This window comes from Xenopus laevis, chromosome 5S (genome assembly GCF_017654675.1).
Source record: "Xenopus laevis strain J_2021 chromosome 5S, Xenopus_laevis_v10.1, whole genome shotgun sequence".
NCBI lineage: Eukaryota > Metazoa > Chordata > Amphibia > Anura > Pipidae > Xenopus > Xenopus laevis.
The window spans coordinates 76,804,714-76,825,760 of NC_054380.1; the positions used below are offsets into that span (position 1 = coordinate 76,804,714).

The 21,047-nt window shown below is 36.3% G+C and overlaps 1 protein-coding gene across 3 annotated transcripts in view; it reads left to right on the forward strand.

The window, feature by feature from the left end:
* phip.S (pleckstrin homology domain interacting protein S homeolog) overlaps positions 1–21,047 on the forward strand; it is a 107,348-nt gene that overhangs the window by 24,954 nt on the left and 61,347 nt on the right. For all 3 annotated transcript variants that reach the window (XR_001935949.2, XM_018265475.2, XM_018265476.2), the window contains exons 8-16: positions 2,143–2,364; positions 4,255–4,355; positions 7,285–7,355; positions 9,365–9,465; positions 11,841–11,881; positions 12,034–12,132; positions 12,777–12,924; positions 14,243–14,377; positions 19,837–19,965. Coding sequence is in view for 2 of the 3 variants with exons in the window: in XM_018265475.2 (XP_018120964.1) it covers positions 2,143–2,364; positions 4,255–4,355; positions 7,285–7,355; positions 9,365–9,465; positions 11,841–11,881; positions 12,034–12,132; positions 12,777–12,924; positions 14,243–14,377; positions 19,837–19,965 (1,047 nt within the window). In the remaining variant the exon portion in view is untranslated. The remainder of the gene's footprint in view (positions 1–2,142; positions 2,365–4,254; positions 4,356–7,284; positions 7,356–9,364; positions 9,466–11,840; positions 11,882–12,033; positions 12,133–12,776; positions 12,925–14,242; positions 14,378–19,836; positions 19,966–21,047) is intronic.

Consider the following 21,047-nt stretch of genomic DNA (forward strand, 5'->3'; position numbering starts at 1 on the left):
ATTGCAGAGAATAGATTCTTTTGAAATAGAAATACTGTAGAGAACAACATTTTAATATAGGATTTGTTCAGTAAAACCTCTGTATTTAGCTTCTGAATGCTTTAATTTTTGTTGCTCTAAAGAACTTTGATATTTTGTGCAAAAAAGCTACAATAAAATCTCTTAAAGTAGCTTTTTGAGGTTGCACCTTTACTGACCTGCCACTGTATGTACAAAGATAACACTTTCTTTTTTTTGTTAAGCTATTTATGAATTCTAGGCCACTGGTTACTGACATTTCAAAATCACATGGAGATTCTGCAATTGATTAAGATAACGCTATCACATTAATTAAAAGGGACAGTATTAGCTGCTCCATGTTTGGTCCTTGCAAGGTTGATATTTGATTACCAGTAGTGATGGGCCGACTGCTAATGTTTTTGCGAAACTGCTGTGGAAAATTGGCTGCAGCAAAATTATTCGGATGGTCATTGACTTTAATGCATATGAACAAAAGAGCTGGTAGTCGCGCACGTAAAGATTTTTTGACGTTTTCCTAATTTTTTCAGAGTTTCACAAATTTTTTTCAGAGAATCGACATGGGGCAGATTCTCCTATCACTATTTACCAGTATTCAGTCCTTTGTTGTGACTGTTTTGTTGAAAGGAGTCGATATGCAGGGAGCAGGTATAAGCTGCAAGGGGTGTGGGAAATCAGTCCAGTGATTTATGTAATTACTGTGTGCTGATATTGGAACTTTATATTAGGTGGTGGAATCCTGCCGTCCTTGGAGTAGCAATCAAATGTTTTTGACAGACTTGTAACTTCATTAACGTAACATGCACTCTTGCTGATGGTGAAAAAATGAATCCAGTCACACGCATGTTAGACTTGGAGGGGATGCAGGCAATGTCAGTATGGTGGAGATGCATAGAGGTGTCAGGAATCCAATTCTTTTAGTAAAGAGTAATAATGTAGACAAGCAAAAACCGATTCTTACCTGGCCAGTAGTAATTTGCTGGAATGGGTCAACAGTTTCTTGTGCAGGGTACTTCTCAGGACTCCCAAGTTCCTTTTATAGACCCACCCCACCGATATGTCACAAAAAGGGGCGGGACTATACAGGCAAGTGTCTATAAAGAAATTAATCTGAAGCCAGCAGACTGGCAGTGCAAGGTGGCGGGTGGGGAGAGCAGGAAGAAGAGCTCAACCTGGACCCGTCCGCCCGACCCGCGGTTATTGGGCCGGCCCGCACATCACTAGTACACTCCAATTTTCTACAGAATCATGCATATTATATAGTATAGTTTTTAACTGTCCGCACTCTTAGTTTGAATACCATGTCCCCTGCTAGCAGGTTGTTTGCTAATTATTACACCACAGGGGATGGTTACTGTATTACCTATGCTGCATAGATTTATGAATATTTAACATTACAGTTAAAACTAAGCAGTTGCCCCTGATATGAGACAGGTCATTTATCATCGTATTTCATCAGCTACACCCGTAACTTTACAAGGCCTAAACTCTTAGCAGAGTTATCTATACAATTAAATGAACAGTTCAGTATAAAAATAAAAACTGGGTAAATAGGCTTTGCAAAATAATAAAAAAAAATGTTTATAATATAGTTCATTAGCCAAAAATGTAATCTATAAAGGCTGAACACTACTTCCTGCTTTTCAGCTCGCTTAACTTTTTGTTGGTCAGCGAGTATAAGGGGGGGGCAACATGGGACATAAATGTTCAGTGAGTTTGCAATTTATGCATTCCATACAGCTCAGATTCAAAGTCAAACCATTTTGACCAATGTGGACCCCCCCCCCAGTCCATGATTGTTTACTGCCTGGTAACCAATCAGTGGAAACCAAGAAAGCTGTATAGCTGGAAGTAGTGTTCTAGCTATTATGTTACACATCCAGTCAATCCATAACCTATTTACCCAGTTTTTATTTTTATACTGAACAATTCCATTAATGCATCTTATGGAAAATGGCTAGAGGAAAATTCATATTTATAATTTATAACAACTTACAGTACAAATACATATTGTAAATAAATAATCAAGGAAAAGTGGCGATTTAATGCATAACAAAAATCTCTTTAATGCGTTTATCCTTTTGTCAAGTTCACAGACCATAATTTTTGTCTTTGGTTCTTTAGGGATCTGATGATTGTCTAGTAAAGATATGGGCAACAGATGATGGGCGTCTCCTTGCAACATTAAGAGGACATGCTGCAGAAATTTCTGACATGGCAGTAAATTTTGAAAACACTATGATAGCTGCTGGAAGCTGCGACAAAATGATCCGAATTTGGTGTCTTCGAACATGTGCACCACTTGCTATACTGCAAGGGCACAGTGCATCCATTACATCATTACAGGTACTGAAGGAAGCAGAATCTTCCTTCTGAAAGTTTCTACAAAAGTTTTAATTATATAACTTAAATGTTAATTATAAACCTCAGATTATTTTTTTGCAAGCAAAAATTTAAAATATTCAAAAATTAATTAAAAATGCAGTGTGAATTTACATATTAGGCATGTTATGAATGATGCTATTTTCTTAGAGAAAACCATAATGATCAAAATCCCCTGAACCACTCTCTGTGGCTTTTCTATTATACTGTAGTATATACAAAGCAGGTTGCTTGGTAATGGCACTCGAATAGATTCTGAAAGAAATTGTTGCTAGCCATTCAACATTTTGAATGCTCCTTTTTTCCTTAATAACCAAGGCGTGTTGGCATTTGGAAACGTATTATTTGCCGGTATATTTCAGCTGACGTACAAGCGCCCAATACCAACACTGCTGCCTCCAGTTCACATGAAAAGGAAAGTTGTTAAAGCCTAGTACTGGCTATTGATTAAGTGAGCCAGTACACTATCCATAATATTGAACTTTTTCTCATTCATATCAATTGGAAAACAATAGTGGCAGTACATATATGGGATCTTTTAACCGGAAACCCCTTTTAACCGGAAATTGCAAAATAGCTGTTTCCCGTAGACTCAATTTTTTACCAAAACATCCAGATTTTTAAAAGATAAGTAAACCTTTAAAACAAGTGTAAAATGAACGAGGGTGTTATTCTAAGAAATTTTACAATCATTATTTATAATTTTTTCATTTCAAGATATTAAGGGATATATGTATTGTTAATATGAATTAATTTTGTTACAACAGCGCCATCTGCTGGTCAGTTTGCAACCAGTCTGACCACCAAGTAGTCAAGGAAGGTGTCGGGATAAAGAAAGATGTTCTCTGATGTTCTTCTGCGTAGGATAAAAATTAGAAACCTTTCTCAAATCTTTCTTAAGCAGACAAATAGAGCGGCCTTTTTCTTTATCCTGACAACTTCCTTGACTACTTGGTGGTCAAAATGGTGGCACCGTTCTAACAAAATTTGTTTCTATTAACAGTACATATTTCCCATAATATCTTGGAATAAAAAATAAACAATGAATGTTAATGACAAAAGGGCTTAGAATATCACTCATCAATTTTACATTCACTTGTTTTAAAGATTTACTTAACTAATTATTTTTTTTTTTATTTGTAATAATAGAAGCAATACCAACCTATTGTAATGTTTTACATTATCTTTTAGAAGACTTGGATCTTTCCATAATTTGGATTTTCATACCTGTTATCCAGAAAACCCCTGGTCCCGGGCATTCTTGATAACAGATTCCATACCTGTACCTTTTCTACACCCCTTGTATGTTCAATTGGCATGCAAGGAAATTACCTTCTCTTGCTATTGTCTTCCACAAACATTTGGCTGCCGCATTAACTATTCTATAGTGACTTATCTAGTGATGTGTTTAAGTAGGCTGAAATAAAATAATGACATTGACTTCAGCCTATAGCTCACAAGATACCTGTTTAACCTTTTAGTTGAATCAAGTGATATAAAACATTGTCACAAAAGGGGTGATCATTCCTGCCACTGCAGTAGCTTGTGCTAACACTATGCTTGTGTTAATTTTTATAAATGTGTGTTTCTTTATTGCACTAAACAGTGCAAAATCTGAAATTTAAAGTTGTCACGTTCTACTTCCGGTTCTTAAAATTGGCAGTCCCTCTGTATAAGCAAACTTCCCAACTGCAACCTGTCAGGCTTAAAAAAAATCTGCTCATTTTACAAAGGCTTTGACTGTGCTTGTAAGAAGCAGGAGAAAACTATGGCTAGTTTTGAGGTTCTGCATCTCTATCAATGAAGTATTTCTGTTCTGTTATCCTCATAATTCTTCACTGTTGTGTTATACAGTTTTCTCCTTTGTGCAATGGATCAAAGCGATACCTTTCCTCCACTGGAGCAGATGGCACCATTTGTTTTTGGCTTTGGGATGCAGGGACTCTTAAAATAAAGTAAGTATATCAGGCCTTGTGTCTCTTTGGATGAATTAACAAAACTTAGAGTACAGCTATGTGGTCTGTTATCTGAAAACGGACACAGAATTCTCCAATATACAACAATGCCACTTCTCATAGTGTCACAAACTTTGCAGATAATTAACTTGTATATATCTGCACAATATACTACATTAGGTTAAAGAATATTTAAAAGCAGTGCATTGGACATTTAAATAGAATGAAGCAGTCCTTAAATAGAATGGAGCAGTCCTGGCATGCACTGGCAATCACAGCTGTATACAGAAAAGTCAAAGAAAGTTGCAAACAGCATGCTAAGGAAGGACTTTAAAAAAAATTGACTCATCTGCATTACAATTATATGCCCTGTGACACACATTAACTGGAGTTGTATACATGTAATTGTCACCATGCACTGTTAAATGTGTATCCTTCAGAATCTGTAAAATATGTATAGCTGAGGGGCTAAAAGGGCCATAGTACATAACCGATAACTGAGGAAAATAAGACATTTTTTGAGTGCTCCCTTTGCCTAGACAAAGTATTAAAGCTAACTGTCCAACACCAGTAGAAAGTTTCATGTACTGAGGCAGATTGCTGAGAGAGAGATGAAGCTTGCTGTAGTTTTCATTTGACTGGTGTAAGTGAAACTGAAATGCATCCTTTACATTTATGCATTTATGGAAATAAAGAACATTTAAAAAAAACAAAACAAAAAAAAAACACGTACAATTGCTTCTGAAAAGAGTGACCCGCATACCAACATTGTTCCAATTGGTCTTTAGCCACAACACTGGCACCTTCTGTGTTGTAACCGACAAAAGGATAGTGCACATTGCATAGCTACATTACCATTCTTTGATGCCATCATCTTACCAAAAAGAGAGTGCTAAAACTAAGAAGACACACAATTATTTGGGCTTATTTATCATAAATCTAATTTGTGATGTTATAGAGGTTTTTTCATTTTCGAATAAACACACACATAAAAAAAAAAAAAAAGTGCTCAGAGGATATAAGCACAGGAGTCTGTTTTACTTTGGAATACAATAGTTACTGTGTTAATGCAAGGGTTAAGCATTGCAGCATTAATGTTACACTATGTGGGCAAGTGTAAGATTTCTCTTGACCGTCACATGCACAACTTAAAGAAATAAGCAATTTGTGCAGGACTATATAAGGTGCAGACTAACTGAACTTTACTATGTACATGCAGAACCTTTGCAATATATGCATCTGGTTAGTATTTTAAACCTATTCATTTTACTAATAACATATTACAAATAAATCATTTTGGGAACATCAAGTCAAAATGTTGGTATAAAATCCAGGAAAACATTATGTAAAATCAGGGAAAACCACTCGCTGAAACCCCCCCCCCTTTAGTCAGAAGGTATAATGCAAGTCCTCCCTCACCGTGTCCCCCTGGGAAGAGATTTAATGTGGGACTTGACATCCCTCTGCTTTACTGAATATCTGTGCACCACCCACTCTGAGAAGCAGAAAAACTTCAAGCCTCAGTATCCATCACTTCGCATTATCACAAGGTGAATGGAGGAGTTTCAGTGTTGAGTATATAATGGTTTCCTTTCAATCTGAGAATCTGTTATGTTTGTGTAGGTTATTTTAGAGAGCTCAGTGTTTATTTTTTAATTAAATGACATTTCTTCATCATTTTATTGAACAGAGTAGTATGGGATCTATTATATTAAAACTCGCTTACCAGAAATTGACAGAACACAGTATTTTTTATGGTTTGCATTCTAGTAATGCGCCAAATCCAGGATTCGGCCAAAATTCTGTCTTTTTCAGCAGGATTTGGCGAATCGAAGTGCTTGGCAGAATCAAATCCAAAAAATCATGTGGCTTTTCATCGCACTAACAAGCGGTCAGGATATTTTTTTTAGTTGCATGCACACCCCTGCCTCCCCCACTTCCCTAATTTATGTATGCAAATGAAGATTTTGTTCAGTATTTGCCTGAATCATCCACTATTTTAGGATCCCAAATGCTTTGTGAATATGGCAGCATCACTAATTTTCTCTGTAAGTGACAGTGCCTGATGATAGTTGCTAACATAAAAGTGACCATACATGGACAGATTTAAAAGATGCTGATTCGCAGTCTTATGACATTTTTAGCAGTTTATCTGTCTTGGGCCATATCATTGCCCAAGGGTCAAATGATCGTATCAGCCCGATATTTCCCCCCACATGGAAATTTGGTGAAAAATCCACCTGTGTGGTGCTCAAATCCCAAGATATTGTCGTAACTTTGTGACTAAACATTTAAACTTTCTTTGGTTATAGCTTTGATGCATTTATGCAGCTCTCTGTAGAGATTATTTATCATTTAATCAGTTTGTGATGCTCTCAGCATTGATATAAGTAGAAGGCAACTAAAGTTCCTCACATACTTCTCCATTGAGCTCATATCCACGCTGCTACTCCATGGTGCAGGCTACTGTTGCACATGCATTTTGAGTACCATGCATCATGTTGGGGAATGAAGTTTTTTGGGGGTTCTAACAATAATGGCAAAATGCAGTGGAACAGCCCCATATCTATGCTGAACAGGGCCTTTAGTTGCACGTTTTAATAATTAACCTTGTTGCTTAGATACTGAAATTTCAAGCTTCAGTTTGAATGAGAGGATGGGAAAAATTCAAAGGTACGCCGAAAGGAAAGGAGCTTATGTGAAATTGTTGTAATGCCCCAAATTCTGGTAAGGTTGCCCCCCCCCAAAAAAGGTGTACTTTATAACCATCTTTTTAAACTGATTTTATTTATGAAGTCTACATTCAAAACAATGAAGCATTAAGATACTTGCAAAAATCATTAGTCTTTTGAAAAACATGTAAAAAATAACCCATATTTATTACATATCTTTATCCCTGACTCTAAGTTGTTTAATTTTGTTTCTACAGCCCCCGACCAACAAAGTACACTGAGCGACCTCGGCCTGGAGTTCAGATGATTTGTTCTTCCTTTAGCCCTGGTAATAATGCTAGCATATCTTTCTGTAATAGTGCTGCTTGTTGTCTTAGGACGTTAAAAAGGTAGAAGAAATCTCATAACTGATTCATTATAGAATATTTTCCCTACCCTTTATGTACAGATACCTCTTTATGCATTTTTACATCACCTCCATTATCATTTATTTTCTTCCGTTTCTTTCCAACCTTTGTTTTGGCCTCTTACTACTATTTTTCCTCATTTTTTTTTTTGTAGAAGACACCATGGCTTATTAACACACATTTACTAGTACAAGCCCAAATGAACATTCCTCAAATGCTTCGATCATGACATTATATAGTATTAAACTGGAAAACCGTTAGATGGGGAATAATAGGTATTTGCTACATTCTATCAGAAAGAAACCATGAATAAACCTATGTGCTCCTATAAAAAGTACATTCTAATTTTGCAGGTATGCTAATGTTCTCTTTGCATCACAGTAAACAGAGTACAGTACAATCTATTATGCTTCTGGAAACAAAACCCATTATGACATGGGGAGTAATTTGTTTGCAATTGGGTGTTTCTCTGAGCCCAGAGAGGTAACTAAATACAAGAAGAGCATAGAAAGTGTACATACAGGGTTGCTTACAAACTGGATGTAAAACTGCTAATATCTTTGAAACCAGGAGGGCAGAAAGTGTGGACAACCAGACATCTACCAGCTACAATAATGAATAACTTGGTGAACCACTGAATAACCAGTGAACTTTTGTTATTATTAAACTGTCTTAGAGTAGCGTAATTGCACCTCAAGCCTTTGTATATAACCTCTTGTAGCGACACCAAACTTCACATGTGTCTGAATTGGCGCCTCCATGACATACTTTGAAGTGCGTTTTCTTTTCCTTTATAAAAAATAGTTTTTGGATGCTGGACACCTTTAAAAATAGAATATAATGTAAACTGCAGAATTGCAGTGAGTACGTTTAAACAATTTTTTTGCGTTCAGTTCTCCTTCAAGCACTCAGTAACATGACAAACATGTCTGTACTTTTGTACTCCTAGAAAAACAGCACTTTGTCACATAGGGTCATATCAACATAGGTTAAATAAAGAATGGCACAGAAATAGACAACTGGCCAGGTGAAATATCTGTATTGTGACATAAATATAATCCATGTTTGATAAGCTAACCAATATGAGTATAATAGTAGTTTTTAGTATTAATCTACAAGTGTTGTACTCACCAGCATAGTTCCTTCTTTTTATTTTAGCCTAGCAGTATACTTGATTAAAGAGGGGATTCGCCTTTAAGTTAACTTTTAGTATGTTAAAGAAAGGCTTTTAGTTTAAGCCTCTTTTTAATTTGGTCTTCATTATTTCTTTTTTTTAAAGTTTTTTTTTAATTATTTTCCTTTTCTTACTTTCTCTCTTTCAAATGGGGGTCACTGACCCTATTCAAAAAAATAAATACTGTGTAAGGCTACATGTTTATTGTTATGGCCAGTTTATATTGCTACTCATTCTTATTTAAACCTCTTTCTATGTATATATTCCAGTCTCTTATGAATCAGATTGCTGAATTCCAAACTGCAGTTTTTCTGAATAAAAAGTTAAATAACTTATAAAGCTACATCTACATCATAATGAAAGTTAGCATAAAGCTGAACAACCCCTTTAATGAATTAATCACTTTGCCTTTTGCATGTTTTTCTGTATATATTTTCACCAGTCCTAACATGTTGCTTTAAATCATGGTGTAGATCAATTTTATATTGAATTATAGTTCAATTTTACATTATTCAGGGGACCAGAAAAAATGGTGTAAAATCAGGGAAATGTATTATGCATAATACATGGGTGGGACCACAAAACAACTATGTAAAATGAGGGAAAGCTTAAAATCAGGGAATTTAAAATTGAGGTTCTACTGTATATGCTTTAACAGAATCAAGAGCAATTTGAGTACAGTAAAGTTACTAGTAAACAGTTCAACACCCTGCCTTGTATGTTTTGCTGAGGTTTTTTTTCTATTAATTGCTTTAGGTGGAATGTTTCTGGCAACTGGGAGCAGTGATCATGTAATTAGAGTTTACTACTTTGGATCAGGTCAACCAGAGAAGATCTCAGAACTTGAATTTCACACTGTGAGTGTTAGACATATTTTAACAACTATTTGTCAAATTGTGTAGCTGTTCTCCTTTTTCTTTGAATCTGCAAAGTATTTTATAAGCAGACGTGTTTGCACTTAAAACATATTTTATTGGCTCTATTATGCAACATTTCTAGCATATAGCTTATTTATATTCTGCTTGAATATGTAGAAACCACAATGCATTTATATAATAAAGCCAGGTCCTGCAGCGGGTAAAAACCTGTTACCTTGCGGGTAGAATTTCCGAGTGTGGGTATAGACGCGGGTCGGCAGTTCTGCGGGTCACGGGTCGGGCCGCGGGTCTTCTCAATAGCGATTTTTACTCCTTTTTTCTGATCACGCCTACTTCCGATGATGTCACTTCCGGTTTACAATGACAGCAATTCCTGATTATTGATGGTTAGGGTTGCCACCCAGCCGGTATTTTACCGCCGGGGCTGGTATTACAAATTTGCCAGTAAATTTGTAATATCCCTAACTAAAGCCCTTGGCCCGGCCGAATCTGCTCAAAACATACCTTTTTTTTCGCAGACTGGCCAATCGTACGCCGTTGTCCCGCCCCCTTTGACGTCTTGTCACATCCCGCCCCTTTGCCGTCAAGCCCCGCCAGTTTTTACCGCCCCCAGCACCGGCTGGTACAAATTTTATTGAAAGGTGGCAACCCTATTGATGGTCAGCGGGTCCGGTTGCAGATAAGGTACTTGCGGGTAAGAATGCGGGTACGGGTTCCAAAAAAATGGACCCGCGCAGGACTCTAGTTTAGGGACATTTCTTGGGGTGAAGACTTTTAGTTTACCAACAAAAAGATTTATATATTGTTTATTACAGGACAACCTTCCAAATTCTGCTGGAATTTTTGTTTTATTTCACCTGTGTAAAAATAAATAGGTTTCCCAACCTTTTTCAAACAATGAAAAATAAATTGGTTTACATTTTTTTTTTGAGACATATATCACAAACAATGTACTAGGTCTCCTAAATGCACTGATACCAGATATGTTTAGTTTTATAGACATTTAAGACTTCTATACCCCAAAGCACAACTCAAGAATATTCCTAAACTTAGCAGTTTTTATTATAATGTTTAAAATTTTAGAAAACTTTCAAAGCTTCCACGATAAATCATCTTATATTCCACATATTAGAAACCAAGATAAAACTTACTTAATATGAATGCCAGGGGCCTACTGATCAATCTGATTCCCAATGTGCATAGGTTTACAAAAGCCTATAGGGACCCAAAAATGAAAACTTCAAATAATTTATCATTTCTGTTCAGCTACTGCATCTTTACTGTATTTTATGTGCTACTGCAAAACATTGTTAAATGCAGTGGTTTTTATCACCTTTGCTGCATTTGTCACATAATTTCTTACATAAAATTATTCTAACATCCTAAATATGAATGCTAGGTATCTAGTTAACAGTTTGGTGACCAATGTACATAGATTTTCCAAAGTATATGACGTAGGGATCTTAAGTAAAACCTTGCATATGAATTATCTTAGCTTGCTATTGAGCATCTTCAAACAAGCACATTGCCTCTGTATTATGTATATGACCACCTAGTCGTAAAGACATCTTTCTGCTTCAGAGTGGTTAACTGTTATATGCAATAGTCCTGTAAAATAAATCGTTTTAAGGGAGACTTGTTTGCTTAACCCTTTCTGTAAGCAGTAAAACCATTGTAAAACGAGTCCCCCAATCTGCAGAGTATATGCATATCTTCAAATAGCAGAAAATTCTGTGATACTGCAAGAAATTCTGCAAACACATTGCAGTCAATAGGTGTTTTTTGTGCAACTTTTTTCAAGTCTTGCAACATTTTTTTTTTCCATTGAAATCTGCAAAAATATTTTGCTCACCCCTAGACCCAGCTACCTCCTTTGAAATGCCTATTCACTAAGCAGTTACAGTTCCCTGTGTACACCTCATCTCAATTTATAAATTGGAAACTTGGAATCACATTTGACTGGCTGTCTATTAAAATTTGTTGAATGAAATGAATTATGTCCAACAGTGTGTTTCAATAGATCATTTTAACAAAATCTATTGCTAAACCACTTCTCCCTTTTCTGCTTTAATAATAACCAAATTATTATGATCCCATAACTTAACCAATATACAAATAATACTTGGTATGCAATGGACATGTTTCTTATATTTATACTCCAATTTCATTATATCTTTCACATTTTGGTTGCAAGCCTCCACTATATCTTTTGTTTTATGTCCACCTAGGATCAGTATACTGTCAAAAACTTTTTGAATAATTACTTATCCGGATTCTAAATGGATTTCCACACATAAATTGCACATTCTCAATTTATTAGCAGAAATTAAAGGCATCCTTTTTCTTTCCAACAGGACAAAGTGGACAGCATTCAGTTTTCTAATACTGGAAATAGGTAAGCTAGATTACTCCCAGAATTGGAAAAAAAAAAAAATATATATGTATATACTGACAGATTAGTGTGCTGTAATGCGCAGCAGTAGTGAAAATATTTGCTCCCCCACATTCTTTCTTTGGTTGTTAGCTTGTATTGTTTTCTTTCTAAAGATTTGTTAGTGGAAGCCGTGATGGCACTGCTCGCATTTGGCAATTTAAGAGACGCGAATGGAGGAGCATTTTGCTAGAAATGACCACTCGCCCAACTGGGTAAGGCTTTGACTGTTCTTTCTGGAATATTCTTTAATCAATTTTAGTTATAGGACAAAACTTTTGATATAGAACATAACAATAGTGATCTGACTAAGATTATAATCACAGCAAGCTTTTAGAACATTTCAGTTCCTTTTTCAAAGCTGATTGCCATATCAGCAGTTGTACCCTATATAACTTTTTGACTGGCTAGCTATGTAAATTTTATAAATACATTCGTAACATAAGAACCCATGGAGTGTGAAAATGGTAAATAGATTAAAGTAATTTGTATTCACTTATTAATTACTGAAAATGTTGAGAGACTTAAGATATTTAAAGTTTTAGCGGTAGAAAAGTAGCTGAAGAATAGAAAAACAGGAAAAAGGTAGACTAGTTATATTAAAAAAGAAAGATCTTCCCACTATGAGACCACTTTTAGAGGTATCATTTGCATATTTTCAGGAGCAAATGTGTATGATTGCTTACAGTTTGTAATTAGAGAGTGCTAAAAATGTTGATTTAATGTACTAGCAAAACAAAAATCATATATTTTTTTCATAGAAACATTACAAATATGAAAGACACTTGTCTGGGGGGTGTTGTAACAAGCATTAAATTGTAAATCCACATTATCTCTGCTTTATTTTTACATGGCTCAGTGTTCAGGGATTTGAAGACAAGATAACAAAATTAAAAGTAACTATGGTGGCCTGGGACCGTCATGACAACTTTGTTATCACAGCTGTCAACAACATGACTTTGAAAGTCTGGAATTCCTGCACTGGACAACTTGTCCATATATTGATGGTAATGAATTACAGCTCAGCAAAAAAAGTATAATTTTGTTTGTTGGAAATATTCAAAATATTTTGATTTACTTCCCAAGATTGGGAATTGTTAAAAAATATATTCTAATACAACATTGTAGCAGAATAAAATCACTTATTGTAAATGGGATCCTTCCATGGACAATTATTGTGCTTGATGGGAACTATGCAGCTCATTTCATTTATTGGGACCCATGCCAGTGGTGCATTCCATTTTGGTTAAAAAGGTGGTTATCCCTCATATAATCCTTGAATTTTTTTTAATAATCAAATTAGCTGTTCTTTTATTACTGAATTGTCATAAGGACATAATGTTGAGCTGCAATGCACAGTCTGGGCTTCAGTTGACCAGTTTGGTCTGAATGCTCTATTATAAATGTCAGCAAAAAAGACTCGCGTTGAATAGACTTGTGGAAATAAGCATGCATATAACTTAAATGAAGACTAGCTTTGGCAAATACTGTCCTATATCTGGAAATCATTTATGTATTGTAGTCTACATTTATTAAAAACGTTGTGTAATCCAGGGCAGCAGTTTTCCATTTGTAACATTTGCAATAGACTGAATATAATAGATTGAAATTCAATTGGTTAATTATGGTTGCCTCAGTTCTCAAGCTGTTGCTTTAAAAATACAAGAAAGTATAACATGGCCACTGCAATTTAAGTTTATATAAGTAATACAACAAAATATTTTTTTCAGTTATCAATCTTTTAAACAACAAAGAATTACTTATTTGGGAGGGGGGTGTTAGGCACCCCATGTTCCACAGATGTTATACTGACATCTTACTTTATTCCCAGGCTTACTTGGCTTGTACATGTGCAGTAAAGTAAAACATTCAGGTTTTACTGTACTGTGCATGAGCAATTTAGGTCAGCACTATGGATTTACTGATGGTTTTGCAGGGGCTGTAATAGGGCTGTTTTTAAATAGTTATTTGTAAATTAAAGGGGTTGTTCACCTTTGGATTAACTTTTAGTATAATGTAGAGAGTGATATTCTGAGACAATTTGCAGTTTATTTGTAGGTTTTGAGTTAATGTAGGTTTTTATTCAGCAATCTGGTTGTTAGGGTCCAAATTACCAAATTAATTTGAATAAGAGGCTGAAATATGAATAGGGAAGGGCCTGTATAAGATGAGGAATAAAAAGTAACAATATCTTTGTAGCCTTACAAAGCAATTGTCTTTTAGATGGGTTAAGTGTCCCCATTTGAAAAACAGAAAGAGTCAGAAAAATTAAAGGTGGACCACCCCTTTAAGAGAATCTTACATTTTGGGTTTAAATTCCCTTAGGGCCACGAGGATGAAGTTTTTGTGCTAGAATCACACCCTTTTGATCCAAGAGTTTTGTTTTCTGCTGGTCATGATGGAAATGTGATATTATGGGATTTAGCACGAGGTGTGAAGATAAGATCTTACTTCAACATGGTAAGTTTGTTTGAATGAATTATCTCTCGTGTTTCCCTTAAATTACCTTTGTCTCATTGCTTGCAGTACCATGGTCCATTGGCACATCATAGTTTTTTTTTTTTATACATTTATATAAGGTTGATAATTTATATTGTCTAAATTTAGTTGCACTAATTAAAATTAGACATTTTTTTTAATGAAACTATTACAACAGTAGCAACCATGTAACAATTGAGGCCCTCTATAGCCACATGCACTGTTGCCAATGCATTAGCTTAATATTAACCCCCAGATAACTAGTTCAGCTTGTGGACACATTAAATATGTTAAAATATAACCTTTAATTTAAATCACTTAAAAGATAAGCTGCCCTATAAACATACAATTCACTGCAAACAGCCTTTGTGAGTAGTGTTGGACAATGTCCATAAAAAACACATAGATTAAAAACCAGGTGCGCTCCGCCAATGAGGCGAGCTGAGGTGTTCGCCTCAGGCGGCAGCGCCAGATAAGTTTCCAGGGGCGGCAAAAAGCCGCTCCTGTCACTTTAAAGAGCCGAATTTCCGGTTTTGAAACCGGAAATTCGGCTTTACTAGTGCGAGAGAGCGCAGTTGCGCTCTCCGCACTAGTGTTTCTGCGAGGGGAGGGGCGGCATTTAAGGAGCCGCCTCAGGCGGCGTCTTCATTAGAATCTGCGCTGTTAAAAACATAGAGTGGACAGGTGATGTAATTAGTCTTTAACAGCCAGCCACACTTCAGTTAATGACGAGTAGCTAGATAGTAACACTGTTTATTAAAGGGTGTTGAACTATAAATCTCCCAGCCACACTTTCAGTGGAAGTATCTATACAATGTCTTAGACTAGCAACATGGGAGTATTTGCCCACCCTCCAAGTTCTTTCTCCTGGTGGACTAATAATTATACAATGGTGACCTTTGAAGAGGGTGTCAACCGACTCTAGCTTCAATTAAATCCACAAAATCCATCATCCACCACCCTCAACCTCCCTTCCATTCAGCCCTCAGTGAATTCTACCTATCTGAGTAGGGACTTGGTGGGATCTAGTCACCCACTGTACACCTTTGCCACCCAATGCGTTTCACTGTTCTTACGGCTTCTTCAGGGGCATAGGTGCCGTGCGCAAGGTCTGAATAAGTTTAAATAGCCAGTACTGTGTTTCATCGTGGGCGTGTTTTCACCTGCGTAATTGTTAAAATGCAGTGTGATTGGTCTAGCGCATTTTCATCATCGCTGCCTCAAATGATGCTTAGGCGCCTGCGTACATCTCACCAGCGCAAATGCGCCTGTGGCAAATGGTGCATAGACATTGCAAAGCATTTTTGCCAGTACCATATTTGTATTGCTAATGCGCATGTGTTGCCCTTACATCTGACTTAGTGATATTAACTGATACACAGTAGAGTGATCATAGGACAACTGTACTATGATACAGTGACCGGCCTTCCAAAAGTATTATTACCCAAAATAGTCAATAATGAAATAGTTATAAATCTGAACCCTTTTATGATGAATATTTTATCAGAGGAAGGGACTGAACGGGAAACCCTCATTAAGACCGACCGGTGCTTTACTATTTAGCCAATATATCCACTCGGCTTCACACCTTAACAGTTTTTTTTATCAATATCTCCAATCCTGGCTGTGGATTTAAAATGCTCCACCCCTGTAAATTTGAATTTGACTCCTACATCACCATTGTGATATTCATTGACATGATTGGCCACAGATGTATTTCTTTTATTTCTGACGTCCGCAACATGTTCGAGAATTCTTCTTCTGAATTCTCTAATGGTTTTGCCAACATATGTTTTGTTGCATGCACGTCTCATGACACAGACTACACCAGCTGTTTTACAATTAATAAAATGTTTTATATGGAAATCTTCGATGTCCATGCGGCCAGTGACTGAAGTTGCTTTGCCAATAAAAGGGCATGCCTGGCAATTTCCACATTTATAATAGCCGGTGTATCTTTCAGACAGCCATGTGGGTCTGGTGGGGTTTGTTTAGTGACTTTGTGTTAGTAAGTTTCTACTATGTCTAAATGTCACTTGCGGATAATTGCCTATGGCATTTTTTAAAACCAGGCCCTGTTCCAAGATATGCCAGTGCTTGGAGATGATTTGCATAGATTTCACTATGCTCAAGGCTATAATCTCCAATAATTCGGACCCGAGTATCATTGGTCCCTAATGTGGTGGCTTTAGATTTTCTAGGAGTTTGAAGGTTATTCTTATCTGCTTCCAGCTCCCTTTTGTTCGCTTTTTTGAGGGAGTTATGACTGTACCCCCTCTGTCTAAATCTCTCATACAGTTTTTAGCCTCTATTTTGAAATCACCTAGGGTACTGCAGAGTCTCCTTATTCTCAAATATTGACCCGTACTTATCCCCTTAAATTAGAGGGATGTTGACTTCTAGCGTTAGTTTGTTTTCTAAAAACAGTAGTCTAGACAATGTTGTATTGATCCCGAAAAATTTGGATGTCGAGGAAGTTAACAGTTAGCATTGATCTCTGCTATTACTTTCAAGTTGATATCATTTGAATTGTTTTTCTACAAATTCAAAGAATTTTTCTTGGTTGCCTTCCCAGATTAACACTACATCGTCTATGTAGCGCAGCCAAAGACTGATGTGTTGTGCATATTGTGTTAACTCCTCTCCAAACACATAATTCCGTTCCCACCAACCCAAGTAGATATTTGCATACTTGGGAGCACATGTACTACCCATCGCAGTCCCTCTGACTTGATGGTAATTTCTCCCATTAAATGTAAAATAATTATGTACAAACTCCAATAGCTCCACCACAAATTCATTATGTGCCCTGTATTGTTGGTCTCTCTGACTCAATGTATCCTTCACTCAGGCCTGGACTGGCAATCTGTGGGTTCTGCCAAATGCCAGAGGGGCTGCCATAAGGTCCCATTGAAAGTCAGTATTTAGTGGGCTGGTGGGGCTGTTTGGGCCTCTATGTGGGCTGAGTGGGCCTCTGTGTACCTGAAATGCCAGGGCCTAATTAAATTCTCAGTCCTATATCGTGTAGGATACTGGTATATAAGGATTCAACATCAAAACACGCTATGAACTGTTCCTCTTTTAAAGTGACACCTTCCAAATGTCTTAGAGCATCCATGGTGTCTTCCATAAAAGAAGGAAGGCTAGAGACAAAGGGCTTTAGTATTTCATCAACATACATGCTACAGGGTTCTGATAAGCTGCCAATGCCAGAAACTATGGGGCGACCTGGTGGTGCGGAAGAATTTTTTTGTATTTTAGGTATTGTGTAGAAGGTGGGAATGATTGGAGATTTTACCTTCATAAAATCCAATTCCTCTTTGCTAATGATATTGAGTGTTTTAACTTTATTCAGAATCTCAAGTAATTCATTCTGGAAAGTTGCCGTTGGATCTTTAGATAAGAGTACATAACACTTAATGTCATTCAACTGGAGCATACACTCTTGTACATATGTTACTCTGTCCTGTATCACTATGTTCCCACCTTTGTCACTAGGTTTAATTATTATATACTTATCTTCCAGCTGTCTTAAACCTTGTCTTTCTTTTCATGACAAGTTATTATAGTGATGGGATTATTTTGTTCTCTATGGTGTAGTTGTTTTAAATCTTGTGTGCATCCTTCTATGAACACTTCAGTCTTCGTGCAAATAGCATTTGGAGGAGTGAACATACTTTTTGGTCTCAACGAGGAAAAGGGGCCCTGCTCTGTGATCCTGTACTGATCATTATCCTCTAATAGATTCCACACAAAAATTAGGGCGCTCACCTGCTACTCCATTAACCTTTTCAGGTGTCTGCTGCTAAACAGCATATAAGGCCCCCTGCGAAGAGCCAGTACAATTGCAACAAAGTCCAAAATAGCTGTAGCACACAATTCCGTTTTGATGTTGCAAAAAGTGACTTTTATTGGCTCATTGCAGACTTCAAAACATGGCAACGTTTAGGGCCACACAGGGCCCTTTCTCAGAAAGGGCTTGAGAAAGGGCCCTGTGTGGCCCGAAACGTTGCCATGTTTTGAAGTCTGCAATGAGCCAATAAAAGTCACTTTTTGCATCATCAAAACGGAATTGTGTGCTACAGCTATTTTGGACTTTGTTATCCTCTAATAGATGACATAGATTATGTAAAGCCCTTTGTTCCTCCGCTGACCATTGTTCACGTTTATTGTCTGTGCTAAAATGTTTTTTTAACAATAATTTTCTCCCAAAAAGATGCAAATCCTTTATCCAGTTGAACAAGTTAAATGGTTGGTGAGAAAGGTAGACCATTTTGTAAGGCCTTTATTTGATGATTGGTTAGAATGTGTTTTGAAAGATTTACAATTTGCAGTGAATCAGTTACCGGTTGTACCGATAACCCCATTTCTGTCTGTCCCTTAGTGTCAGACCTTATGGGTGTAGATTCCCTAAAAAAGACTGGGCAGTAGTGGTGGCAGACATTGTCACAGATTGGGTGCCACTCTTTCCTACTTTTCTGTCCCTAGGCAGCCAATTATGTCCATGGTTAGAGCCTTTACTGCTCATCGAGCTGTCACTTAATTCACTTTCTGATGTATGTGTCCCGTCTCAACCTTTCTGAACCATTATTTCTATCTCCTCCCCCCCCCCCAGTTCCTTACATACACCTTCCCAGTCTCAAAATCTGTTTTGTCCCTACTGAACTTTTTCCACTTTCTGTTTAACTCGTTGGCCAGTGTATTTATATTAAATTTGAATTCACTTTCCAATTTCCCAAAGGGCTCATTATCCATCTATCTCATCAGTCCAGTGAAAGCACTCACGGCATCAGCTCCTCAATTGTATATCAAAAGGTTTTTATTAGTGCATGGTGCATCAACGCGTTTCGACTCACATGGAGCCATCGTCAAAATATATATATATATATATATATATATATATATATATATATATATATATTATTTTATTTACACTAAACTTAAGTTAAAATACCATATCCCATAAAAACAAACCCTCAGGTTAACAAATACACTAATCATGTGCCTATAGTTTTTTCCCAAAGGGAAAAAATGCTGTATCACTGTTTTAATGGCTGCAGCTAGTGTTGTGTAATTAGTTGATGTTTTTGTATTTCTCCTTATCATTTAGTGCCTTTAAGAAATAGTTCCCAGGAGTACTGCCAAATTAGCATAAAGTCAGTCTGCGCGACATGTTATTAAATAAATCTCTTTTACAGTGTCACTATGCCCCCAAGCTGGGTAGGCCCAGAGACTCCAAGATGGGAGTTTTAGTTCCTGCATGATATATTTGTGACTGTGTTGCTTTTGTTCTAGCCATTTTCCTATAGGGATATAAAACTTGTCTGCTTCAGTTTTCATGCTTAACAATGTAATATTTTATAATTTTCATCAATGATTTTTTTGTAGTGCATGTTATCACAGTAATGAATAAAAATAAACCAAACCATGAATTGTTACAGATTGAAGGGCAAGGTCATGGAGCTGTGTTTGACTGCAAGTGCTCACCGGATGGACAGCACTTTGCATGTACAGACTCCCATGGCCATCTACTGATATTTGGCTTTGGTTCCAGCAGCAAATATGACAAGGTACGTTAACATTTAGTGTGCATAATGGTTTATCATGGCAAGTTTCTCATATAGTAACTAAATTAATATAAACAAACCAAGATTCTTGTACATTAACTTAATATAAGGAACTAACATTTTCTAAAACTTTACAACTGAGCAATATGAAACACGATTAAACATATGTTTGTACTGTATTGTTATTACAGAGAAAAATCAAAACATTTTTGAAAATGAATTATTTAAAGAAACAATAACCTAAAAAATGAAAATGTTTCAAAGTAATACAAATATAATGCAGTGTTGTCAAGCACTAGTAAACTACTGTTTGCTTCGGAAACACTACTATTGTTTGTATAAATAAGCTGTTGTGTAGCAATGGGGGCAGCCATTCAAAGGAGAAAAGGCTCAGGTTACAAAGCAGATAAGCTCTGTTGAACATAATGGTGTTATCGGTTATCCACTATTTAACCTGCTCCATATAGCCTTTTAGATTTCTGCCATTGCTATACAGCAGCTTGTTTATATGAACTTTAGTAGTGTTTCTGAAGCAAATAGATCAGTTTTACCAATGCAGGTCAGCACTACATTATATTTTCATTTACTGTTCCTTTAATTAAAATGAAGTCTAAGGGATATGGCCATTCCATAATACTTATCTTTCTGCATAGCTGGTTTCCAGATAATAGATCCCATACATGTTTTATACATCAATTATGTGAAATATATTCCAGTTGCCTTAAAGCATTCATTGTGACATGCTTTGTATTGGGGTGTGTAATCTTTTAGTTATATCCTACTAAAATCAGTGAAATCAGCTGGAAGCTGTCTATTATTTAGAATATTAAAGATATTAAAAACATACAGGAGCATTAAATACTCTTGCTTACTAACAAAGTAAAATAGCAAAGAGGTAATCATTAATGACGCTTAATTATTAATACAAAAAAGTAATTAGATATCCTTTAACAGATGTTGGCACAAATTCTAAAATTAATAGGACTAAATCAATTGGAGCAATGTAAAATATAGAAGTGTCCCTTCACACATTAAAAAACATTTTACCTGTAATATATATCTTGCATCCAGTCCAATGTTGGCCA